Genomic DNA, 23,702 nt, shown 5'->3' with positions numbered 1-23,702 from the left:
TTTGACGTCTAATTGGTAAGTGTTATATATACTTTGATTTTGATAAAACCACTTCTAAAATTGATTGATCTGACTATGCAAACAGGGACTAATAAGTAGCGGATCCATTTTTCTCCGTCGAACGAACCGGTATTCCGCACTGCGTCGGACGCTGTCCGCCGTTGTCGGCCCTGTGTGGTTGTTCTCAGGCGAGTGGCGAAGAAGGTTCGAACTTTAGGGCTTTCCCAAAATCTGGTGAGATTGATATGTTCAATCTGGTTTTGAATCTACATTTGAATTTGTTCTCCGCATCATATCTTCCTTGGGGGGTTGTCCTTGCTTTGTTTTAAATTTTTCATTTAAATTTGGCTTTGAATCTGGTCGTGTATTCTTTTGAATATTGACGCTTTTGAATTTTTACTTAGTTTTTGATTACTCGCTGCTTGTATGCTTTGGATTGTGTAGTTTTGCAATGTTGGATTTATTGTGTATTGGCGTTCTGTTTATTAATATCTTTATATTATCGTCAATTTAGAAAATTCTCAAGGTATTTGTGATGTATGATCTTGTAAATGACTGGGCTCGAGTTGTGTCAAAGTATCTGGAACAAAATTTAAAAGGGAATTATATCAACTACGCATATTTCAAAGATTTCAGCGGGGGCAGATGCCCCCACTAAGTGCAATATAGGTCCGCCTATGGCTGCAGTGATGCCTTATTCCTCCTGCACCCTCTTCGTGTTTATTACAATGGCTTTCCATTTTGGTAGCTATTTGGAAACCTTAGAAATATTTTTTACCTGTCCTTCGCACCCCCTTAAAAGCACTATTAGACATATTGCATAGCTATAAAAATTTATAAGGTTTCACAAACTATTCCAGGGCCTGGAGGATACTTGAATCAGGTCTCAAATGCTTTCTCAGCTGTAATTATGTTGTTTGTAAATCATATTAATTGGCGTTTTCCAAAGTAAGCATGAAAATCTGATGTTATGCCTTTCTTCTTTGTCAAATTTTCTTTTATTTGTTGAATAAGCCAAGTGTCCAGTTGAGAGTTCAACAAATTCTGTCTTGCTAATGTGAGCTTGGATGTGGCATATGACCTGTATTTTAAAAGCTTAGGCAGTAACTAAATTTCTACCCTTTACAATCTGAAATGTTTTGGAATCATTTATGCTTAAAGCTGTTTTATAGTTCTCTGTTTCAGCCAGCCATGGGATCCAGAGGAGTAATCAGTGATAAATGGTCGATGAGAGTTCTCTGGGTTTGTGCCATTGGAAGTGCTGTCAGTAAGCATTCTTCACCTTTTTTATATAGGTTCTTCCCACAAATTCTTTTCCCAAATTAACCAGTAATTTATGTGCTGTAATTTCTTTGATCCCCCCCCCCCAAAAACAAAAGCTTTGTTTAGTTGTTATCATATTTTTCTTTATTATAATGATTGCCAAAATCAAAACCCTCCTTATTTAAACTTAGCGTGAAAACTTTCCTTAAAAAAAAAAAAAAATTGCGTGAAAACTGATTGATAATTTATTATAATTTCTGACTTGCTTTCTCATATGAAAGCCCTCTATTTAGATGCGAAGCATGAACAGTGCACCTGGCACTATACCTTGTGCTGAAATTTCATTTATTTATGTACTTTGATGCATGGAAGTGTTAAATGCCAAACTTCAGAGATATTGAATATGACATGATACTACAAACATATATTATTTATTGCCTTAATTGCCTGAAACTATTATTTTCGAAGAAAAGAAAATCTTTGAAATAAAAATATGCTAAACCATATTATTACTCTGATTTCCATTTTCTCGGGGCATGCTGTGTCTAGTTCATGACTGAACTTAAAATTGTAGTTTTTCACACATCCATTTGGGGGCTGGAAGTGTGCCGCAATATTTTGTAGCAGTGTCAGTATCCGATACACCGAAGCAACTGAAATAAGGAGTATTATTAGATTATGAAGAATGAATGGGGCTAAGATTGGATTGTTGATCACTTAGTCATGGAAGCTCCGGTGCCTTGTCAAAAATTGATTTAGAAACTTAGCTTTTTGGTGAACATTCATAAATAAAATTCTTTTAAATTCTAAAAATGATGGCTATACTTAACCAGGCTTATATATGGTTGCGGCGGAAAGAAAATTACAAAATAGGGAGAGGATGCTGGCAGAAGGCTTGAAGGCTATGGAATCAGGAGAAACAAATGACAATGGCACCTAACCATGGTACACTATGATTTTATGAAAAATCTGTGTTGAGCGTATAGCAGAATTTCAGAGTCATCAGAATTAGTCAATTAGGTCTCCTCATGTCGAACGTCCTCCATTTTCTGTCGAATCAATGCTATACTTATATGCTACGTTGTGCGTAGACAGTATTAGCATAGTTGCTACTGTTTCTTGCTGTTGATCACTGAAATAGATAATTGCTTTCAAATATATTGAAAAAACCTGGAATCTTATTTTGAATAGATGTCAGATTGATCTTGTGATTAGCTAATTTTTATTTAGATCCCTTTAGCGTGATAAATTTACTGTGCTGGACCAAGTCAAAGTACAATAATGAATTCAAGATAAACACTTCCTGTCTTCTTGTTTGATTTGGCGCTTCTTCATTTGCAGAACATAAATAAACGAAAAAGTAATATTTAGCAAGACTATGAATCCTCTTATTAAATCTTTATAAGAACATAGACCTGAAAACTATAAATATGCGTGTCAGCGCGTTCACACCAAATCAAAATTTTGGTAGATATGCATCTCATAGAAGTTGTCATTCTATAACTAAGGGACCAGCAGATAGTCCTCCACCTATACTCAATTCAATAGCTATACAAATAATTTGGCAAATTTCTCTTTAGGTGTATCTATGTGTAATTGTGTATTAATTTAAGATTGAGAAAAACTAAAGATATTTTATCTTGTAGACGAAGAGATGTGTACAACTATACAGCTTATTCTCCTTTCATTGACACAATTTCCTCGTCTACCCTTCTTTTGACTCTGCTTTCTACAGTAATGTTGACGAAACAGTTGTATTTAATAAAACTTGATGCACCAGATATCAACAGTGGTAGATGGAAGCTACATCAATTCAGCATATGCTGCATCGCCAGTTGAAGAACATGACCTCATTGAAGCATATGAAAAGCTTGTCCTCAAATACTATTTAGACATGCAGGAACAGTAACACTGCCGTTTCCAACATGCTGATCTGAAATTAAAGCCTTAATTTTTTATAAATACGGCTTATAATAAGCAACAGGAAGTGGCTGAGAATGTGTAAGAAGAAACACACGAGAAAGGATGTCTGTTGCTTTAATGAATTGAAGAAACACATTGATAGACTTGAACTAGTGCGTCATGCCGGCAGCTATACATGTCATTGCTTTAATGAAACGGTTTTCATAAGTTGAGGTATTTAGTAGTGAGATGAACGAATCACATGAACATGGTTGCATGCACGTGGTGGCAAAACGTCATAATTTCAAACATGTTAGAAAGTAAATAATTTGTTACAGGACAATCGTGGTCTCAAGGACTGCCTTAACTAAAAGCCTCCATGACAGTAATTTTGCAAGGAATTTGACCTAACATTCTATCACTAATGGGTGACATGAATTAGTCTTTCTATTTATCTTACGACTCAGCAACAAGCACTGCCCAGTTTGTGGCACTGTCATTATCAGCATCCCACACATTGATGCAACTAAAGACTGCATCCATTCCATGCTTCATGGATCAGGAAGAAAGAACGTGACAAGAATTGAATATTGATCTCTTCGTCATAGAAGCTTTGGTACAGTAAAAAATCACTTTAATTTAGAATCTTAAACTTTTAAGTGAACTTTGAAGTATCATTGTTGTAAACTGTAGCAATGATGGCTATATTTGTCTAGGCCTATATATGGTTGCCGAGAAAAGACAAACGCAAAACAGGGCCAGTATGCTATTGGAAGCCTTTATTTTGATCCCTTTAGCATTATAAATGGAAATTACTAATTTCCTAACCAATATTATAAATATATTTAAACAGGGCAGAGAAGAAGTGGCATGCAGCCCTACTGGTAGCCTCATTTGCAATAGCTAATGGACAGAGTAACTGAATGAATAATGTAGTTTCCTGTAAGTTGTATACAATTTGTTAATGTCTTGATTACTAACCTCCTCACCAGCACTATAACAAATCATACAAAACCCAACTTCATCATTGTGACATCCAATTTCTTTTTCACCTAGACAAAGCAGGCTTCCATCTTCTATTTCTTCCCGTGGGCAAAGAAGAGGACCTTGAAACTGCTCCTATTCTAAAACTATATGATGCTGATGTAGAAACTGAAGCAGAGGGGCGAAGGAGAGGTGTAGCTGCCCTGCTTGAAGTTTCATTTGCAATGGCTGATGGAGAAGATGTAGCTCTAGTTACCGGTAGTAATTCTAAGTCGTTACCAGCGATGGCAGATTTGGGGGCAGCTGGAAGGTCTTCAGCTGATTGGTTGTCGTCTTCCTCGATAGACAACACTGTACTTGTGTCTGTATGTATGGTGGAATCATCAGTCAAGAAACCATGTCTTCTCTTTCTCCTGGCTTGTTTCCCCCATCCATGAATAGTTTCCCTTATTCTATGTGGAATTAATGCAGCCTTATAGTTTGTTCCCATCTGAATCAAACATAGGAAAGCTGTTACCACATGAGACATGAAAGTGGCAAAACATATGAATGATCTATTCTTCAATATAAAGAGTCTCAGTTTAATCTGGTCTCCAAGTTTATCCACTATACTCAGGGTCCATTTTTGAATATGCAAAAGAGAAGGGAAAAAAGAACTTGCTTTTTATTCACCACCTATGTGCAGGAGGGGACAAATTTCAATAATTTGAATATGAAGTTACCTGTGTGGCAAGTGCATAGAGAGGCAAGGTGCTATAGCTGCAGATAAACTGCCCAGCAAACCTAGGAATTAAGAATACTTTATTTTCAGCATCTTAATTTAACGAGATTGAGATGATAAATCAAAATTTCTACATACCCCAAGATCAGCCTTAAATACACAAGCAGATGATTCCTAATAAAGCAGGAATGATATCCAAACTGCCACTGCAATCATAACATTGCAGGCATTTTAGTAGAACACAGAAATTTAAATCAGGAAAACACAAGTCAGTCTCTGTTATCTCTATTATTTCCACAAATGGATCCCCTCATATGTGCAAGGTAGATATTTGATCTTGACAATTCTAGTTTTATTAATTTGATTCTCGTTTCAATCTTTTTTTCTCTTTAGAGTTCAGGCAGTCTAAGTTTAGTTTAAACGATATAGAGTGGATATGTAGCTTCTATATCCCTAAGAATTTGCCAAGGATCCAGGTCTTTCTTTTTCTTTGGAGAGTGATTAGTTATATCTTAAGGCAACTTGAAAAAAGGTAGTAGCCACTATTATTCTTTTTATTAATTTTAAGAATAGACAGGAAGTCTATATAATTTCAGCAAACCTTACAGAAAATTGAAATTTACTCTATTTTTTTAACAATATATCTTTTCTTCAGCTGAAAATAGTGTTCTTCTCTAAGATCCAAGTAACATCTTAAGAAGGGCAAGGAATTACCCAGAACCAAAAGAATGAAGCCAACTCAAATGCATTCTACAACAAGGAACACCAAGATGCATCCATCAGAACATGTTTGAAAATAGCAAATCTCAATAAGAAAATCATTCCATGACATGTAGAGCAAAGGTTCCCAACCTGGAAAAGAATGAAATGGATTAAGGACAACAATAAATCAGGTTTATTAAACCAAAAAAGTTCATCGCGGGGCTTCAACTTTGACTTTGAAAAGAAACCAGTGATTCCTTCATTCTCCAAAGCCAGGGTTGCAATAACATGCTGCAGCTTTGCTCCGACCAACAGCACAAGCTGCATATAGAACACGCATCAATATATAAATAAACATGATAAAATATATAGTAAGTCACACTAGTCACAAACCATGAATAATGTAACTCATTCATTAGACTCCATGAAATGCAGAAAGAACAGGACAAGGGTCTAATATGCATAGCTTAAGACAAAATATGTCCTTTTAAGAAATTCAACATATACATTTCTGTGGAACATGAAAACTATCCAAGAGTTATTATGAACTTAGAAAGTCAGGCAGGTTAAAAAAAAAAAGTTACGTGCCATGTACTCCAAGTAAAGGATGTAAACGTCTTCATGTAATTTCAGTATAAGTTTAAGTAGGGGGATGAGGAGTTGATGTTATACACATGGAAGAGAAAAATGAAAGGATTTTGTGTCAATAAGCTAAAGAAGGATAAGTGCAAGAAGAAATAACAAGGCTAACACTTACAGAGATAGGAATAATAGCTATCCAGAAATAGAGATTGGATCCTGTGATAGAACAGAAAACATATGAAATGTGTAAGTTAGAAGAATATACAAAACCAAGTAATATAATAGGAAATTTTTCATGTTGTTGAAAGACCTATAAAGAGGTAGAAACCTTTCATGATAAGCCATACCTTTGACATCAAAAAGCATGAAAGCAATGACAAATCCCCAAAGTGGAACACTGCATGATTTTGCAAACAGATGTTTTAGCTATGGAATACTTCATGAGTATTAACTTTAGAAAAAAGAAGGAAAAAAAGAAGTAAGATATGCTGTTTTCTAAGAGACTAAAATTAAATTGATACAGATATTTCATCATGATTGTGTAACAGCATTGACGATTTTCATTTAACAGTATAAAAGGTGCCAAAATGCAGAGATGGATACAGCAGATCAAGCATATTTGATAAACAGAAAGTCAGAAATTAAATGCCTACAGTGCTGATCATGATGCTGCAATCATATCATGACAATTAATGAATTACGATCATTGTTACTAACCTCACACCAACTATCTTTTGGAATTCTTCTTCCATAGATCGAATCATGTAACTGTGAAAATCGTATGTTAACATGAGGTTGTGATTCTGCCAAGAATATGGAAAACAAACTGAGTAAACAATTCAAAGTGGTGCATGCCACCAAAGAATTTGAAAACATTCTGATGGGTATGATAAAAAAAGACACTTAAACCCAAGTAACAACATAACAAATAGGAGACCAAATAAATTCAGGTATCAAACAAATTTGTGAAGTTGTTCGAGTCTTGTATAAACACATTTTAAGAACCGTTTGAGGTTAGGATGAGGGGAACATTAAATTTTCTTCAGCTTTTCAAGAAAGATAGGATTGGGTCATACAATTTATTATTCTATCATATGGTGTGGCAGATATTCATATAAACAGAAAAATTATTTGAGCTTAGCAAGTATAAAGATTCACTTGATGCATTAAGAACCGTATAAAGCAGTTTTTGAACAAAAATGTTTAAAACAACCGCAAGTTAGACATTTGCATACCTCAATGAAGCCTTTGCGGAGTGTCAGATAATCAGCACAAACCACAGAACGTCCAAATTGTCGGAAAAAACATGTCTGTAATTTGACTAAACTTAACATAAGATTGATTTACAATTATTCTGGATTAACAAATCAAAGTAGCACCTGGATATATGACCCAGTTGATTCTTAAATCTCCTTGAGACATAAAAGGTGATAAGGAAATGATAAACAGAATCAAGGAGAGTGTAGGGTAACAAGAAAACTATCTTCTAAAGCAAACCTGGCCTCAATAAATACCGACAGATGTAAGTCACTCGTGCAATTAAGGCTACTATGAAGTGAATTTTAATCTCTTCCTCCATTATGAGAAAATCAGTAAGCTTTCTTATCTTATTTTACACTATAGTTGCATAATCCAGAAATGCATTTTGCAATACAACTGATCTCTAGATCATTTCAATGCGCCCCCAAGGGATAATTCCCCCCCCCCCCAAAAAAAAAAAAAAAGAAAGAAAGGACGAGCATGCTATGTATCTGATGAGGTATTAAAAGAAATGCATCATTAAAAATAAACACAAATGAAATCCAACAAGAAGAAAATGAAGAAACAAAGTGAAGTTCCGTAATTACCACCCAGACCAGAAAACTGTTTCTGGCCAACGGAGTTGATGTGTGAAATTTGACAAGTGTTGATTGCCTTCGCAATGTCAACTCTCTTGTCATCTCTGTAGAAACACAAGTGATTAATCACTCATGAATATTATTGACTAAGGCATAAAAATCAATGTTGAGCTCACCAGCTAATGAATCATGGCGTTCCATGCAAGCCTTATCCTCCCATTTTCTCCAACTGTGAATCTGGCATGCATTATCACATTGTTTCCATATCAAATAGAAACCCAAATCATAGCACCTTGATGCTTTACGATCCAAGTGGGTATTTTACCACCCGAGAGAAACTATGAATTTTCTACATGAATTTGTTTCATATTCCTGGAGTGCTGTTTATCTTGGGCCAAAAAGATTTCTGTTTAACGCAGTTAATTCAATTCAATTTGAAGCAGTGAACAGAACATTCAACCCTCATTGACACCAAACATCTCTCTCTGTTTTTTTTTTTAGCTTCACTCTCACAATATTTATCTTAAGAAAAAAACATGGCAAGGCCTTGATCAGAATGAAACAGAACATCAATCTCCCCCTCCCCCCCCCTTCATTTTTGCAATGATCAGTACATGCTAGCAGGTCATGTCTTCCTATTATAAATGATATCTCACCTTTACAATTGCCAATAACATTGTCAAGCAGCTGTAAGATATATGTGTGACCGCCATGACAAAAATGAACCGATGCAACTGTTCTAGACCTTCATATGAAACAAATGGCTCGTGACCCTGTGCGGCAGAACAAATTCCAAATTGGCCTACATTAATCTGCAGAAGGGAAAGCTAATTAATAATCAAGTTTTAAACATTAAGATATACATACCTCTTTGCAGGAGTTTTGACTCATGCCATCCAACATCCTCCTAACCAAGTGTGGATAAGTAGAAGCGATCAACAAAATACGTTCTCGGGGTTCATTCTTTTCCTTTTCTTCATCAACTTCAGATTTAGTGCATGGAGCAAAAGTACTACTATAGAACTTTGATGGAATGCAAATATTAGCTATCGTTGTTGAGGTAGCCGTTAATAGGAGTGATATAAATCCAAGCAGCATCAACTCTGAAGATAGAATCAAAAAATGATTAGAGTTAATTGATTAAGATAATACATAAATTTTGGGCAGTGCAGATTGCCGGTAGAACTTATTGCATTGTACCTTCTTTCATCTTCTCCAAGGCTGAAAGTAAGGGTTTTCGATTAGTTTTCTGCAGCCACTGCAGCCACAAAGAAATGCAACCACGTCAGAATTCATATCAAACCTTTCTTTCTTTCTTTCTTTTTGTCATCCACTTTTTTCCAATGTAGATTATTTCATTTAACAGTGAACAGTTAATATTATGAAAACATGCAACTCACTAGGGATGGCTGTGCGAAAGAAGATAAACTAATCAAGCCTGAAAATCATGACAAAGATTTCTCTTACAAGTTAAAATCCAGGGAATACATGTCATTGTTGAGCATAGTTTGGCTGAACTGCGTTAGAAGTTGGAGCTCTTTCTTTTACCTTTAGCTTGAACAAAGAGTTTAGGCAAAGATGGCACAAAAATGAAACTGACCAAGCACTAGAAGGAATCATACTAGAAAGCTATGGGCCATGAAAACTTCAGAAAACGAGCTATGTCTATGTTCCACACATTTCATACATACAAGAAACAACGCAAGACTTAAAATTACACCTGATAGGCGGGTACATCCGGTTTCACTTTGATGATTTTTAAGGAACCAGAAGGAAGACAGCCACATGACAGGAGATAGTAAAGGAAACTACTAAGGATGTTGTTCACTTCAGAATGTACAAAATATATGAACCAAGTTTCTCGGTTATTGATCCAAAACTTTCTTTTTACCCCTTCCCTTTCTCCCGCCAATCTCATTAACAAGTCTAGTTACATCTCCTTACGTGAAGTTTACTATATGCACATTTTCGATGCAAACCCAAAAATCTTTTGCTACCCTAAGGATTTAAGACTAAAAGCAATCAAAAGATCAATAAAGATTGTAACAATCCTTACCTTGCTTAAGTGGTGAATGGAGCGCTCCACAAGGAAAGAAACAAGAACAAAGACTGTCAACACGGTGGCGACAGACCAAGTTGGAGTCAAGGCAAATGACCTTATTTCTACATTTTCTGCCATTTTGAGGTGTGAAGTACCCTGATAACTCGCCAAACTTCAACCAGGCCAACTTCAATTGACCTAAAATATGGGCTTCATTGAAGACCAAATTTCAGAAATTATAAAAGCATAACTCATATTACAAAGCACAGTCTACCTCTAGTTTACAGAAATGCTGCTACACTCTACGGATGAGAAAAGAAGAATGCATTCCAAAAGGAAGTTTCTAGTCTTTCCAATGTCATTGACTCCCAAGTTTGGGTATGCTGAGTGAGAAACTGACCAGAACTACTTCTGGGGAATCACTGCATGTTTCTTCTCCAACAGAAGAAGATGCTGTTAATGGATCTTCCGAAAGAGTAAACTATCGCCCAAAGGTTTTTCCACTAGAAGGGTTCCTCCAGAAAGCTTTCAGCGAACTTGTACTCTCTGTTTTTAGCGCTTGTAGACTATCAGGGAAACTCTGAAACCAAACCTTTGTACAGATTTATCACATTCACAAAGTAAGGTACGAGCTATAAAACAACTTCAGCTCCAATCGTCATCTACATCAAAAGTGCCTAGCAGAGAGATTCACCAGACATTCTCAAATCGGACAAAAAGATGCAGCTCTTTCCCATATCACACATTGTACCCACCAGTACCCCATCACCTCAAATAGGTAAGTCCTACAGGCAGGAGATTTCAGTGCGAGTAGCTTCAGAACATTAAACCGCAGGAGCATACATTGAATGGTTCATCTAACTGCATTTAGTTTCCCAAGCAAAAGGAGAAGCGCGTCGTTTCCAGCTGCATTGCATTATAGAACTGTCTTTCTTTCCTCACGTTGGCTCTGACTTTTACAAGATTTAAGCAAAGTTTGACTTTAACTGGATTTATATGTAAGATATGCCCCACGTCCACAAACCCACTAATCTGCTTCAATAAAAATATCATAGGTAAAACTGTGAAAGTAATATTTCAACTTATAGAATTGCGAATCTACATAAATTAATGCAGGCATAGTTCATTATTCGTTGTATTTAACAAAATCAGTTTGAAATAATCCTGTGTTTCAATTTGTTTGATAAATGGTCCGATATATACTATAATACTCGTAAAACAAAGTAGTTAATTTTCGTAATTTGTTTACGATGATAGTTAATTTTAATAATCGAACATGAAATTTATAAATCACAAGTATTATAGAGTTTTTAGAAATAAGACTTGGAGGAGTTAAACTAAGGGGAAGTTTCCCATTCACACAAAACCACACCTCAGTTTATGGTCTTCGAAGATGCATCCAAAGATCCCCCCTCGAGTCTTTTTGCCTATTGTCTGATTCGGTGTTTCATATCATTTGCGGAATGCAAAATTATATAATACTCTTAATAATTTTTTTATAAATTATTTCTATCAATTTCATTAATATTGAGATTAAAAAAATAATAAAAATAAAAGTATATAAAATTTTAAATATGTTCTTATATAATAAATTCAAAAAATAATATTATATTACTTTTCTTTCTCGTGAGGAATAATTATGAAAATATTTTTTAAATATTATTTAAAAAGATGTACCATAAATTATAAATGATATCAAGTAAATATTTTAAAACTTGCCTTATAAATGAAATTGGAGGAAATACTCGATTCTGTCCTTGATAATAACATCATTCTAATATATGATTCAATTCCAATAAATTGAATAAAGACAGTTAGATTTCAACAAAGTTGTCATTAATATCAATTCAAATTATTACAAACATAAATTATTATTACTATAGTTTGAAAGTTATGTTTAATACTTAATATTTGGATCTATATTTTCAACTTATTTTTTAAAAAAATTACCAGAGACATAAATTTAACTATTATTCTCCTTTTTTTAAGCCACTACACCACATCTTTAACTACTTCATTAGACCTAGAAAAAAAGTGATTAAGTTTGTTAAAATTAAAAAGAATAATTTTTTAAAGGCATAATTACATTGAAGTCCCATGTAAGAAAATTAATTATTAAAAAATTTATTGACAAATGAATTAAATTACATTGATAACACAATAAGTTGTCAATGCAATTTAGTTTGGATGTTGTAGTTATTATTATTTTTTTTTTTGTGAGACTTGATTGTAATTCTCTCTCTTTAAAATTTTACTCATATTTAAGTAAAAATTTCAAATTTGCATTATATTTTGTTTCATAATTAATAAATTTAAATAAGAATAATATTAAAACTGTAGTTAATACTTCATGGAATGCCTTATATTGAGAATCATCAATCTCAATTCACTAGGTTTTAAGATTACTTTCTATTTAAAATCAATATATCTTAATTACTTTTAATTTCTTTCTTATATACTCTTTTTTTTTACAATATAATTAATAAGGATATCCATGAAAAACAATAATTTAATGCTATTGACTACTCCTTTCGTCTTTACGTGTAAGATATTTTTTAAAAATCTATTTTGTTCCTAAATGCAAAGGATGTTATGATATTTTTAAATGATTAAATAATTTTGTCATTTTTTTGATGAAAAAAAAAAGAGAACAAATCTTAATTGGGTGCTTCACCCACCACCACCATGATATTACTAAACATTATTAAGGGCAAATTTAAAAAATTATTATAATTTAATATAATTTTAACTAAATAATAACTTTTTATTGGTATGTAAAATTTGATTAGAAACACTTTATACAAGGATGGAGGAAGCATTGTGATTTCAAGCTTTTTATTTCATTCAAAATTTTAAGTTAATTTCTCAAATGAATATAATATAAATATAACATATAATTAATTTAACTTTTTTTTTTATAAAATTTTCAGTGTAATTAATACTTTTGTACCTGAAATGCCTTAGAATTACTTATTACTTCATGATATTGATTGGTATAAAAATATTTTTTTTTTAAAATAAAAGACATTAACTAATAATTTTTTTTTCGAGTGGTGATAGATGTTGTAAAAATGATATACTCCCTCTGTCTTTATATAAAGAAAAGTCCTTTTTTTTTATAAAGAAAAAAGTCCATATTTTGAACAGGCTACATTTTATTTTTCTTCAGATTCACTGAATGCTCATTATTACACTCAATGCAAAGGCCAAAGGGTTATGTCACTGTAGCTACCAAAGGCTAGCATTTGGTTAGCGTCCAGCTGCCTTGTAGTCTAGCTTTAAATAGGGGGGCCTACATTACACCTTATTTCTTTTAATTTTATTATAAATTATCATTCACATGTTAATTTTATTTTAATTTTCATCTTTATAATCTAATAAAAATAAAAAAATATTTTTAATAATTTTTTTAATATTTAATAAGAGCAAAAAGGTAAAAGTAAATATAAAAAATAATAAAATACCTAATACATATAATCAAAATTAATCTTCTTTCCACCATATAAGCAAAATCAGAGAAGTACTTATATTGATTCTTGAGTGAGTTCTATAATCTCCTCTTTGCACAATGGATGACCACGAACCTCAACAACCTCGCTAAAAGTCAATCCTGGAGAATCACATTTCGCCCACTCTGTTTGAAATTATGGCAAGTTAGGAGCAGAAAAGCGTTTTTTTTTTTTTTGGCTAATGCATCATCCCAATGAAGTATTAACATTAACGTTACATACTCACAGCAGTGAATGTGACTGTCTCCTTACTTTCTTTTTTCCTCTCATCAGTGATCTTTTTCTCTCTTGTTTACGTGTAATTTTTTATTAAAAATAATTATTTTTAAAATACGATCAAATATTAAATATAAATATTTAAAAATGAAGTATCTTAATTGGTCACGTTGTAAATCCAATCCTTCTTCTTGGTTGGTTGATTTTTTTTGTTCTAACTTGATGCTGCCAGCGGGATTATTTTGGTGCCACGAAATTACTTCACAATACCAAAATAAAAAACAAAGCTGATGAAAATTGGGTTGGGCTTAAAGAGCATTTTGGGCTTAGCTTTCCAGCTGCCATATGGGCCACAGGATAAAACTCGTGTTCGATTTATTTTCGGAATGTTCACTTTTAATCTGGACCTCCTTTTGGCGGGGATTAGCATCCGCGGCAGTCAGCCAGTAAACAAGTTCGCCGGCGAGGCGGCAACCCTGTCTCTCTCTCTCTCTCTCTCTCTCTCTCTCTCTCAGGTGTGAATATAAATTCTGGAATTCTTGTTTCACAGAGATGATAAGTAACAATGGCAGATGAGAAATATTCAGACCGTGATTAATGTAATGCTTAGCAGTTTCTAGGGCAAGTTGAGTTTTTCTAACCTGATTTGGGTTGAAACTCCATTTTCGGATTCAAAACTTGAAATAAAATAAATATTCGAACTTCTTCAGCTTATGAGATTTTCTTCCTTCGAGGAATCGAAATCAGCTCTTGAGCAACTTTCTTTTCTTCTTCTTCTTCTTCTTTTGATTCCGAGGAAGATTAATCAACGCTGTTGCCAGACTAGAAACGGAGTGTTGGCGGAGACTACAAAGACTTTTCTTCCAGAAGCAAGTTACGAAGAGGACTGCAGTTGGAAGGTCAATTCTGTTCTTGCTATTTAATCTCCATTCAAGAACTTTCTTCCTTCTTTATAGTTATCGTGGAATGGTATTCTTTACTTGTAAACTTGTGCAGCAGGAGTATGGACGCAAATGTTACACCTCATGATCACAAGGATCAAGAAGAATATATTTTGCTTGATCTGGATGGTGTTTCTGGGAATCTTGACATTCCTCCAAATGCTAAATATGTTCTAACTGTATGTTGTTTAACATGTTTGCTCTTAATATTTTTATTTACTTAATGATTAAAAGAAAAAATTTCTCTTAATTGAAGTATCATGTCAATATTGTCAATGTTTTAAAACCTGGACCGGACAGCGAACCGGAAATGTCAGTGGGTCACGAGTCTCATGGTTCAACCGGTCGGACCGGCGGTCGAACCGGCTACCTAATAATTAAATAAAAAATAACATATATATATATATATTTAAAATACCACCCAAGTCTTTAATACAACTGGTTAGTAAAAATATACCACCACCTAAGTCTTTCAAAACACCTAAGTCATTAATACAACAAAAACACCATAATATGTTCTGGTCAAGTCATTAACATAATGCAACAAGTTCACAAGTACAACAATCTACAATCCACAAGCCAAACATTATAAGATAAATAATAATTTCATTACTTGCCAAAGATATTGGCAGATCTTTGTCAATCCACTTAATTAATCCAGGCATGGTTAGGCTCGAAAGCATCAGCATCTGAGTTGTAACTATCATCATCTTCCTGACCAAATGATCCTAAATCAATCCCTTCACCCTCTGCCATATTCACTCTTTGTTGATCATCTTCATAAACAAATACATCAAAGTAATCAAACCAGATTAAAGCATTATTAGGAGCAATATAATAAAAGTGATAGCATGTAATAAAGCTCTCAAGAAAATTCAAATTCAAACCTTCCTCTTCCTGCTGCGAAATAATAGCTCTTGGTAGTGTTTGCTCATCATAAAGGAGATCTCCTTCTATCTCATCAGCATGAAGTAAAGAAGGATCATCTTCTTCCATTATCCAATACTCAATTTTATCAATACTTTCAAAATCAACAGGATCAGTTGCTTTTCTCTTGTTAGCAACTCTAAAATACACATGACAATAGCAAATTATAAGAATTCATTCATCCAATCTTTATGAATGCAAATAAACACAAAGCTTTAAATAATATACCTATTCTTTAAGCAAAAATTGTAATGAACATATACAAGATCATTCAACCTTTGATGCTCTAATCTATTCCTTTTCTTGGAGTGTATTCTTTCAAAGACACTCCAATTCCTTTCACAACCTGATGAAGATGCAATTTGACTTAACAATTTAATGGCTAAGTTTTTAATATTTGGACAACTACTTCCAAAATATCGCCACCATTCATCTGCCATATTAAAGATAAAGTTAGTAGAAGAGATTTTACAGATAAAGTTGCAAGATAATAAATATAAAAGATAAATATCTAAATCTTTACTTTACCAGGTCGCATTGATTTTGCAGATTCAATAGCCAATGGATGACTGAAGCTACCACTCTTTTCCTGATATTGTGTGCCTTCTTGCAAGAACTTGGTCTTATTAGAAGAGACTTTCTTATCTATAACAGTAAGATATCCTTGCATAACCTCTGGCTTTTGAGAAAAGTTTTCTTTATCATAAAGAAAGGCAGGATTAAAGATATAAGCAGCTACATGAAGATTTTGTCGGAGCTGAGAATCCCACCTTCTCTTAATAATCCTTGTGTAGGGCTTGTACAAATATTTTTTCTTTAAAAAAGTATTCTTTATAGCTTTCCTTGCCCTATACATACCATCATAGACATACCCAAGTGATGGCCTATCATCAGAATCAACAATTCTCAACAATCGGATGAGTGGTTTTACAATTTCAACAACAATTTTACAGTCATTCCAAAATTTGTTGTCCAACACAATCATTGTGACATCCTTAGCCTTTCGATCCTTAGAGTATCTAGAGTCCATAAATGCCTTACTAGTTATCAAGGCTTGTATATCATGTTTGTGCTCATAGATACTCTTCAAAGCAATGAAAGTAGTGGCAAACCGTGTGGCCCCTGGGCGAATAATTTCTACCCAACTCTCTCTTTTCCTCAACCAAGCTAGCAAAAATGCATGGTTATATATGAATTTTGAAACCACAGATGCACGTGCTGCTAAACTAGTAACAATCTCCATCTTGCCTATGTCTGCCAAAATCAAATTTAAGCAATGGGCAGCACAAGGAGACCAGAAAATAGAAGGGTACTTGTCATTTAATAATCTCCCAGCAGCTTTATAATTAGCTGCATTATCAGTTACTAGATGAACAATATTATTCGCACCAGCAAATGCAACCATGTCCATGAATAAATTGCAAAGATTTTGAGCATCCTTAACTATATCTGAGGCATCTACAGATTTAATAAAAACAATTCCTCTAGGACAATAAATAAGAAAATTAATCAACTGCCTATTTCTTTGATCTTGCCAACCATCCGCCATTATAGTACAACCAGTTTCAGCCCAAAAACTTCTGCATTCATCAACTAGTAACTGAACCTCCTTCTTCATGTCTTGCAATATTTTACTTCTCATGGCATGATAATTTAGGGCTTTATAACCAGGACCAATAGCAGCAATAGCATCTACCATAGGTTGGTAGTAAATGGAATTCACAGCATTTATTGGAATACAACAATCATATAACCACCTACCAATAGCTAAATCAGCTCTATGCAAAGCTTCTTTACCTGTAAATGCACTTCTTATTCCTGGTTGTGCACCCGGGGTTGTCCTTGGGGCAAAGAACTTCTCTAAAGATTCAGATGCCTTCCTTTTTCTTGATTGAGAAGAACTTGGAACATTTGCTTCAATCACCCTTTCTTGAGACTGTGGAGGAGCCATTTCTTCCATATTTGAATCATTCCCTCCAAATAGACTATCATCTGTTTCTGTTGGGTTATCTTGTTTTTTTGTTCTCTTTCCCTCAATCTCTTTCAAATTTTCCTCCAATCGAAAGCGAATATCATGAGGCACATTTTTACAACTAATGGCATCTCCTCTTTTCCCAGCAAGGTGCTGTTTCATTCTATTAATTCCCCCGCCAACAAATTCCTTTGCACAATACAAGCATTTTAAGCGAGGTTTGCCACCTTCCTTTTTGTTTGGTATTTGAGTGCAATGCTCCCATGTAGGATCTGATTTAGCTCTAACAGATTGAGTAGATGCAGCAGTAGATGCATGATCAGATGACGACATTTTCTACACCTAAACAAGTAAATTAACAAATTAAAAGCAGACAAACAATATGAATATAGCCTTCCTATTTTGTCAATAAACAACTCTTGAGTCTCAAATCGATTAGGACAATATGAATATAATTATAACCATATCCATAGATAAATCACAGAGCAGACAACACAGTATAAGAGTCTTGAATAATTCAAAATTCAGAAAATAAACAGCGCAGATAATAAAAAAAATGTTCATCCATCAGCATTCATACATTGCTAATTTGCTATTCAAAAACATGGCATTAGATTAAATTGGGCAGAGAGATAGATGAAGGAGCTCACCAGGACTGAGAGAGAGAAAGAGAGAGCGATCAGCGATCAATGAAGAAGATGAAGAATGAAGGATGTTGAGTGTCTGACTGTCTCGGTGTGAATGCACAGTGAGGGAAAAGTCTGACTGTGAAGAAGACGAAGAAGATGAAGACAGTGAATGCACAGAAATGGCGTGAATGCACAGAGAGGGAAGAGTCCGACTATCTCGGTGTGAATGCACAGAGAGAGAACAGAGAAGAGACCCACAGAAACGGAACCCAGACGGTCGAGATTTGAGGAGGCGATGTGCGATGAGCCGATGACTGACCAGAACGACAGAACCCACCGGCCATCGTGCGAGATAGAGAGAGAACAGAGAAGAGAAGACTGAGACCGAGACCGAGACCGTGAGACGCTGATGCCTGATTTCTTTCTGACTTCTGAGTCTAGCTGCGACGGCGAGCGGGCGAGGTGGCGTGACTGTAGGGAGTGAAATCTGAAGACCGAGACCGTGACTGTACCGGCTGAATTTGAAATCTGAACCTGAAACTCTGAAAGTGAAATCCGAGAGATAATGATCTGATAACTGATAGATAAGGGTTTTTTAAATTTTTTTTAAAATTCCAATTTTGCCCCTCCTTTGACCCCCTTCTGACCCATTCAAACCGTTTCGGGTTCCGGTTCTTTTCCGGGTTTATAAAACCCGTCCGGTTCCAGACGAGCCAACCCGGGTCAATTGCTCATACGGGTTAATTAGTTGACCCAACCCGCTTTCTTCAACGGGCGACGATCCGACCGGTCCGACCATTCGAGTCGGTCCGGGTCTTCAAACCTTGAATATTGTATATCTTTCAAAATGTTTTATAAATAAAAATATTCTACATGCATTTGACCCTTATGGTTATTAAGTTATAAATGAGATCGGTCTATTAGGTAATCTGTTAAATAAGCTTGCCATTTTTTTAAAAAAAATAAATTATTAGAATAATGGTAAGTGATTGACAATATAACGCCTGCTTCATATTATTAGCCCAGTTTTTGTTCACTTGGCCAAATAATCTCATATCCTGTTTTGACAAGTAACTTTGTTTCAGAATTCAAAGGAAATGAATCTTGTTGCTCTCATATATTTTTCTCTGCTTTTTGCAACGGTATATTTGTACTTTTTTTTCTATTGATTCATCTTACCTTAATAAAATGTTCTTATACCATGTATGCTTTTTTGTAGGGCCTAGATACATTAAACCCTGTGTTGATCATTGATGACAAATTGAAGTTGGTAAGCTAGCTGCCTTTAAAACTTAAATACCCTTCCCTATCAAACATTTGCATTGAATTTGGATGTGAATGGATAAAGACATGCTTGTGCATGACACAATACATGTTCAGTCAGTCTTTTTACTTTTCCTGAAAATCATTGCACCATTTATCCGTGAGAGTAGATACTCCATCTGTGACAAGAGAAAAAAAAAATAGGAGGAGCATTTTTGTAGAAGTTGAGAGTATCAGTAACACTCTCACCCTCCCTCTATGCACAGCCTTAATATAGTGCTAGTTACATTTAGCTAATTGCTGCTGCATCCTGGAACTAGCATGCATTGTTTGTCTGTTGTGACCTTTTTTTTTTTTTTAAATGGTTATTCTTTATCAGTCTTTCTGTTTTTCTTTGATACATTTGAATTACAATTTCATGACTGATCTCTTCCAGCTGTTATAAGCTACTTCCTGGCGGATATTTCATAGATTTTCTTTTTTTTCATTCTCATGTGATCTAGTGACACTGTCTAGATAATTTATACTCCTTCCGGTCCTTATTATAAAACACTTTTAATTGTTTCACTCAGCTTAAGAAAGATTAGTTTTTTCCTTGATATCATGGAAAGTGATATGTACTTTTATTTTTATCCTTGTTTTTAAATAATTATATAAGTATGCTATTCTATAAAGGGTAAAATTGAAAAAAGTGGTTTAATTATTACAAGGTATCCTATATTTTGAACCAAAACTTACTTCTAGAAAGTGTCTTATAAATAGGACTGGGGGGAGTACTTTATAATCATTTATTTGGAAGCAACTGTGTTAGATGTTATTTAATGATGGGCTTGTAATTAACAGGCAAGGCTGCAGGGAATGTTGTTGAGGTGGCCGGGTGCTTGTAACTGATGCATGGGTTGTGAGGTGCGTTGCGTGAGAGTAAGAGAGGGATTAAAGTGGTCAGTGGGAAAAATATATTGTGACTTGAGGTATAAGAGACACAGGATAAACCATTTGGCTTGCGTAGAGTCCTTGGTCTCTCGAATATCTTGTTGTCTGTATTTTCCTCTTACTGTAACTATATCTGCCATACGCTGCTATCCCATTGCCCATTTACTGTAATGGACTGGGAAATTGTAGCCTTGTTTCATAAATAATATCAACTTTAGTTTTGGGTTTCCATCAAATGATTAATTCTTTAAATGCTACCTGCTGCTAGAATTTCTTAAAATCAATTGTCATAAGTATAGATGGAGTTATTTGTTCAGTTGCTGCAGTAGAATTTAACTTTGGGTCTGCAACCACTTTTTTATTCATTTTTTCTGTAATCTGAATGTATGATGACTGTTTGTGAATTATGATGGTTCCTCTTTGTCTATTACAGGTTGGGGAGTATGAGGAGACAATTGGAACATGTATTGTCTTTACAGAGGAAGGTGAGTTATGTGTGCTGAAATCTTCTAGGGAAAAGGAAAATAATCTTAGTTGGAAAATTAGAATGTGTTGTCAGATGGCACTACTGGCTTGTTAGTGTTTAAATATTGCTGTAGCTGTTTCCATTTAACTGAGTTTTGAAAGCTGCTTTTTCTGCTTCTGCACGTCCTCCAAGTGAAGTGACACATATCTACTGCCTGGCTCAAAATACGACAAGAGTAGTGGACTATTATTTTTTTTTTGCTAGAATGTTAATGTTGTTCCTTAGAAGGAATTTGCTCAGTTTCAAGATGCAATTGCCAAAGTTTTCTGTTACTCCATCAAGTTTATTTATCTGTAACTGAACTAGTAATTGGTTTCTCAGAGCCTCAAGTTGACAATATATATATATATATATATAACTAGAAATATGAGGAGTGTCCGTGTGTTAGATAGGAGGACTAAACAACTAGTTGCATTGCCTAAAGTATTGCTGAGCTGTACTTAACGATGCCTTTTCTTCCTAATTAGATGAGACAACCGTAGCTATATCTGAAGACATCTTTGTTAGAGACTCTTAATGTTTTGTATATATACATACTTTGTCTTCCCGCAACCAAGAATTTCTATAGTTCAAGTTGTATGATAAAGCTGTCCACTTTGCAGATACTCCTGTTATTCATGAAGAGACAGGACCATCTGAAGTGAATCTTTTCTCTGGAACTAAGATAATTGATTCAAGTCAACCTCCAAAGAAGCAAGTAAAACCTTCGTGTCAACTTCACAAGGTTCTCAAGTTCAGAATATCACCTGATTCTGAAATGGAAGCTGTAACCACCAAGCAAGCTAAATAATTTTACTAGGATATCGTTTCCACAGCATTTTGCTATTCATAGCTATTAATGAGGATTGGTGCTATGCCTTTCCTGGAATGTCGTATCCGACGATATTGAATTGCACGTTTTTCTTGTTGGAATATTACAAATTACAATAGTTTTATGACATCCTTAAATATCCTCGGGATAACAACGGTTGAGTTTCAAAAAAAATTGAATTAACAATGATTAGATCCTGATGGAATTTTCTAAAAGAAAAAGATAAATATTGATTAAAACAATTAGTTCCAGATACAATCTTAAAGTAATACAAGATGCGCGGGAGAGGTACATTAGAGAGATAACGAAACCCACAAATGGAGGTGACAAATTTCACTCTTCAAGATTTTTTTTGGCCCTAAACCCCGGTGGAATGAAGAAAAAACGAAGCATTTTAGTTTGGAGGGAACACTTGACTTCAACAACAACAACAACAACAACAAGCCTTTATCCCACTAGGTGGGGTCGTCTATATGGATTGCAAGACGCCATTGTGCTCTATCATTTATCAAGCTTTTAGGAATATTATTAATTAAGAGATCACGTTCAACAACTTCCAAGAGTGTTCTCTTAGGCCTTCCTCTACCTCTCTTAATCGGACTCAAAGTTATATGTTCCACTCTTCTCACTGGTGTTTCCCTTGGTCTTCTTTGTACATGCCCAAACCATCTCAACCGATTTTCTACCATTTTTTCCTCAATAGGTGCCACCCTCACTTTTTCGCGTATGTGTTCATTTCGAATTTTATCTTTACGTGTATGTCCGCACATCCATCGTAACATTCTCATCTCTGCTACTCCAACTTTATGCTCTGGCTATCCCGTTAGAGCCCAGCATTCACTACTATATAACATTGCCGGTCTGATAGCAGTGCGATAAAACTTTCCTTTAAGTTTATTAGGCACCTTACAGTCACAAATAACTCATTTAGCTTTTCTCCAATTAAACCACCCAGCTTGAATTCTATGTGAAATATCTCCACTGATTTCGCCATCATTTTGAATAATGGCTCCCAAATATCTAAACTTTTCCACTTGAGGTATAATTTGATCTCCCAATTTCACTTCCAAATTATTTTCGAATAGTCCTTTACCAAATTTACAATATAAATATTCTGTCTTACTTCTACTCAGACGAAAACCTTTCAACTCCAATGTCCTCCTCCATAACTCAAGTTTGCAATTAACCTCTTCTCTTGTCTCTGCTATAAGAACTATATCATCCGCGAAGAGCATACATTTCGGGATTTCCTCTTGAATATGTTCCGTCAAAACATTTAAAATCAAGTTAAACAAATAAGGACTCAGAGATGATCCCTGATGTAGTCCAATCTTTATAGGAAAATCCTTTGTTTGACCACTAGGTGTTCTTATACTAGTTTTTACCCCCTCATACATATCTTGTATGGCTTTAATATAAGCAATCCGTACTCCCTTTTTTTCCAACGCTTTCCAAAGCACTTCTCTTGGTATACGGTCATAAGCTTTTTCCAAATCAATAAAAACCATGTGTAGATCTTTATCTTTACAATGATACTTTTCCATTAATCCCCTTAGTAGATAAATCACCTCTGTAGTTGATCTACCTGGCATAAAACCAAATTGATTTTCAGAAATACTTGTCTCCAATCTCAACCTGTACTCAATTACTTTCTCCCACAATTTCATTGTGTGGCTCATGAGTTTAATCCTTCTATAATTAGTACAATTCTGAATATCTCCTTTATTTTTATAAATAGGAATTAATGTACTTCTCCTCCACTCATCAGGCATTTTCTTGGACCGTAAAATCACATTAAATAACTTAGTTAACCATCTCACCCCTTCTTCACCTAAACATTTCCACGCTTCGATAGATATACAATCAGGTCCGTTGGCTCTACCATTTGTCATTTTCTTAAGAGCTTCCTTTACCTCCTTATCACGTATTATTCGATAGAATG

General features: G+C 34.6%; 4 protein-coding genes across 9 annotated transcripts; 2 read left to right on the top strand and 2 right to left on the bottom strand.

The window, feature by feature from the left end:
- The first annotated feature begins 74 nt into the window (after positions 1-74).
- Positions 75-4,741, top strand: LOC129313177 (uncharacterized). 5 transcript variants are annotated; one of them, XR_008593881.1, is made up of 7 exons: positions 75-234; positions 1,173-1,267; positions 2,097-2,208; positions 3,633-3,781; positions 3,882-3,926; positions 4,019-4,107; positions 4,222-4,741. XR_008593881.1 is itself a non-coding variant. In XM_054956144.1 (4 exons), the coding sequence occupies exons 2-3, from the start codon at positions 1,192-1,194 to the stop codon at positions 2,201-2,203; spliced, it is 183 nt and encodes a 60-aa protein (XP_054812119.1). In that variant the 5' UTR covers positions 75-234; positions 1,173-1,191; the 3' UTR covers positions 2,204-2,208; positions 3,044-3,393. The 5 variants fall into 5 exon arrangements, 3 of the variants coding, with proteins under 3 accessions (XP_054812119.1, XP_054812120.1, XP_054812118.1); XR_008593880.1 differs by lacking the exons at positions 3,633-3,781; positions 3,882-3,926; XM_054956144.1 differs by lacking the exons at positions 3,633-3,781; positions 3,882-3,926; positions 4,019-4,107; positions 4,222-4,741 and adding an exon at positions 3,044-3,393.
- On the bottom strand, positions 4,023-10,983 carry LOC129313176 (MLO-like protein 14). 2 transcript variants are annotated; one of them, XM_054956141.1, is made up of 16 exons: positions 10,308-10,983; positions 10,049-10,231; positions 9,193-9,250; positions 8,860-9,095; positions 8,649-8,765; positions 8,169-8,229; positions 8,002-8,096; positions 7,390-7,464; positions 6,872-6,957; positions 6,502-6,551; positions 6,330-6,370; positions 5,723-5,893; positions 5,585-5,620; positions 5,009-5,076; positions 4,872-4,932; positions 4,023-4,639 (listed from the first exon to the last, which is right to left on the bottom strand). In XM_054956141.1, exons 2-16 carry the CDS (start codon positions 10,169-10,171, stop codon positions 4,214-4,216), a joined length of 1,704 nt encoding a protein of 567 aa, XP_054812116.1. In that variant the 5' UTR covers positions 10,172-10,231; positions 10,308-10,983; the 3' UTR covers positions 4,023-4,213. The 2 variants fall into 2 exon arrangements, with proteins under 2 accessions (XP_054812116.1, XP_054812117.1); XM_054956142.1 differs by having other exon boundaries at positions 10,049-10,243; positions 10,434-10,983.
- Positions 10,984-14,171: 3,188 nt separating this feature from the next.
- LOC129313372 (uncharacterized) lies at positions 14,172-21,889 on the top strand. Its single transcript, XM_054956400.1, has 7 exons — positions 14,172-14,261; positions 14,557-14,657; positions 14,755-14,878; positions 19,313-19,369; positions 19,447-19,497; positions 20,857-20,908; positions 21,552-21,889. Exons 3-7 carry the CDS (start codon positions 14,762-14,764, stop codon positions 21,737-21,739), a joined length of 465 nt encoding a protein of 154 aa, XP_054812375.1. The 5' UTR covers positions 14,172-14,261; positions 14,557-14,657; positions 14,755-14,761; the 3' UTR covers positions 21,740-21,889.
- LOC129313371 (uncharacterized) lies at positions 15,603-16,709 on the bottom strand. The gene is made up of 2 exons (XM_054956399.1): positions 16,155-16,709; positions 15,603-16,059 (listed from the first exon to the last, which is right to left on the bottom strand). Exons 1-2 carry the CDS (start codon positions 16,654-16,656, stop codon positions 15,842-15,844), a joined length of 720 nt encoding a protein of 239 aa, XP_054812374.1. The 5' UTR covers positions 16,657-16,709; the 3' UTR covers positions 15,603-15,841.
- Positions 21,890-23,702: the final 1,813 nt, after the last annotated feature.

This window comes from Prosopis cineraria, unplaced genomic scaffold (genome assembly GCF_029017545.1).
Source record: "Prosopis cineraria cultivar Desert tree isolate PC_DT_omini unplaced genomic scaffold, ASM2901754v1 PC6, whole genome shotgun sequence".
Lineage (NCBI taxonomy): Eukaryota > Viridiplantae > Streptophyta > Magnoliopsida > Fabales > Fabaceae > Prosopis > Prosopis cineraria.
Note: the sequence above shows the minus strand (reverse complement) of the source record. Positions and strands in the feature narration are given on the sequence as shown.

Excerpts from the sequence above, each read along its gene's own strand:
- LOC129313371 (XM_054956399.1), bottom strand. The coding sequence starts at position 16,656 with ATGGACTCTAGATACTCTAAGGATCGAAAGGCTAAGGATGTCACAATG. Across the intron at positions 16,060-16,154 it reads TGCAAAATCAATGCGACCTG|ATGAATGGTGGCGATATTTT; the intron begins GTAAAGTAAAGA and ends TTAATATGGCAG.
- LOC129313372 (XM_054956400.1), top strand. The coding sequence starts at position 14,762 with ATGGACGCAAATGTTACACCTCATGATCACAAGGATCAAGAAGAATAT. Across the intron at positions 19,370-19,446 it reads TTTCTCTGCTTTTTGCAACG|GGCCTAGATACATTAAACCC; the intron begins GTATATTTGTAC and ends GCTTTTTTGTAG. Across the intron at positions 20,909-21,551 it reads TATTGTCTTTACAGAGGAAG|ATACTCCTGTTATTCATGAA; the intron begins GTGAGTTATGTG and ends TCCACTTTGCAG.
- LOC129313177 (XM_054956144.1), top strand. The coding sequence starts at position 1,192 with ATGGGATCCAGAGGAGTAATCAGTGATAAATGGTCGATGAGAGTTCTC. Across the intron at positions 1,268-2,096 it reads TGCCATTGGAAGTGCTGTCA|GCTTATATATGGTTGCGGCG; the intron begins GTAAGCATTCTT and ends ATACTTAACCAG.
- LOC129313176 (XM_054956141.1), bottom strand. The coding sequence starts at position 10,171 with ATGGCAGAAAATGTAGAAATAAGGTCATTTGCCTTGACTCCAACTTGG. Across the intron at positions 6,958-7,389 it reads TCCGCAAAGGCTTCATTGAG|AATCACAACCTCATGTTAAC; the intron begins GTATGCAAATGT and ends TATTCTTGGCAG. Across the intron at positions 4,640-4,871 it reads TCTATGCACTTGCCACACAG|ATGGGAACAAACTATAAGGC; the intron begins GTAACTTCATAT and ends TGTTTGATTCAG.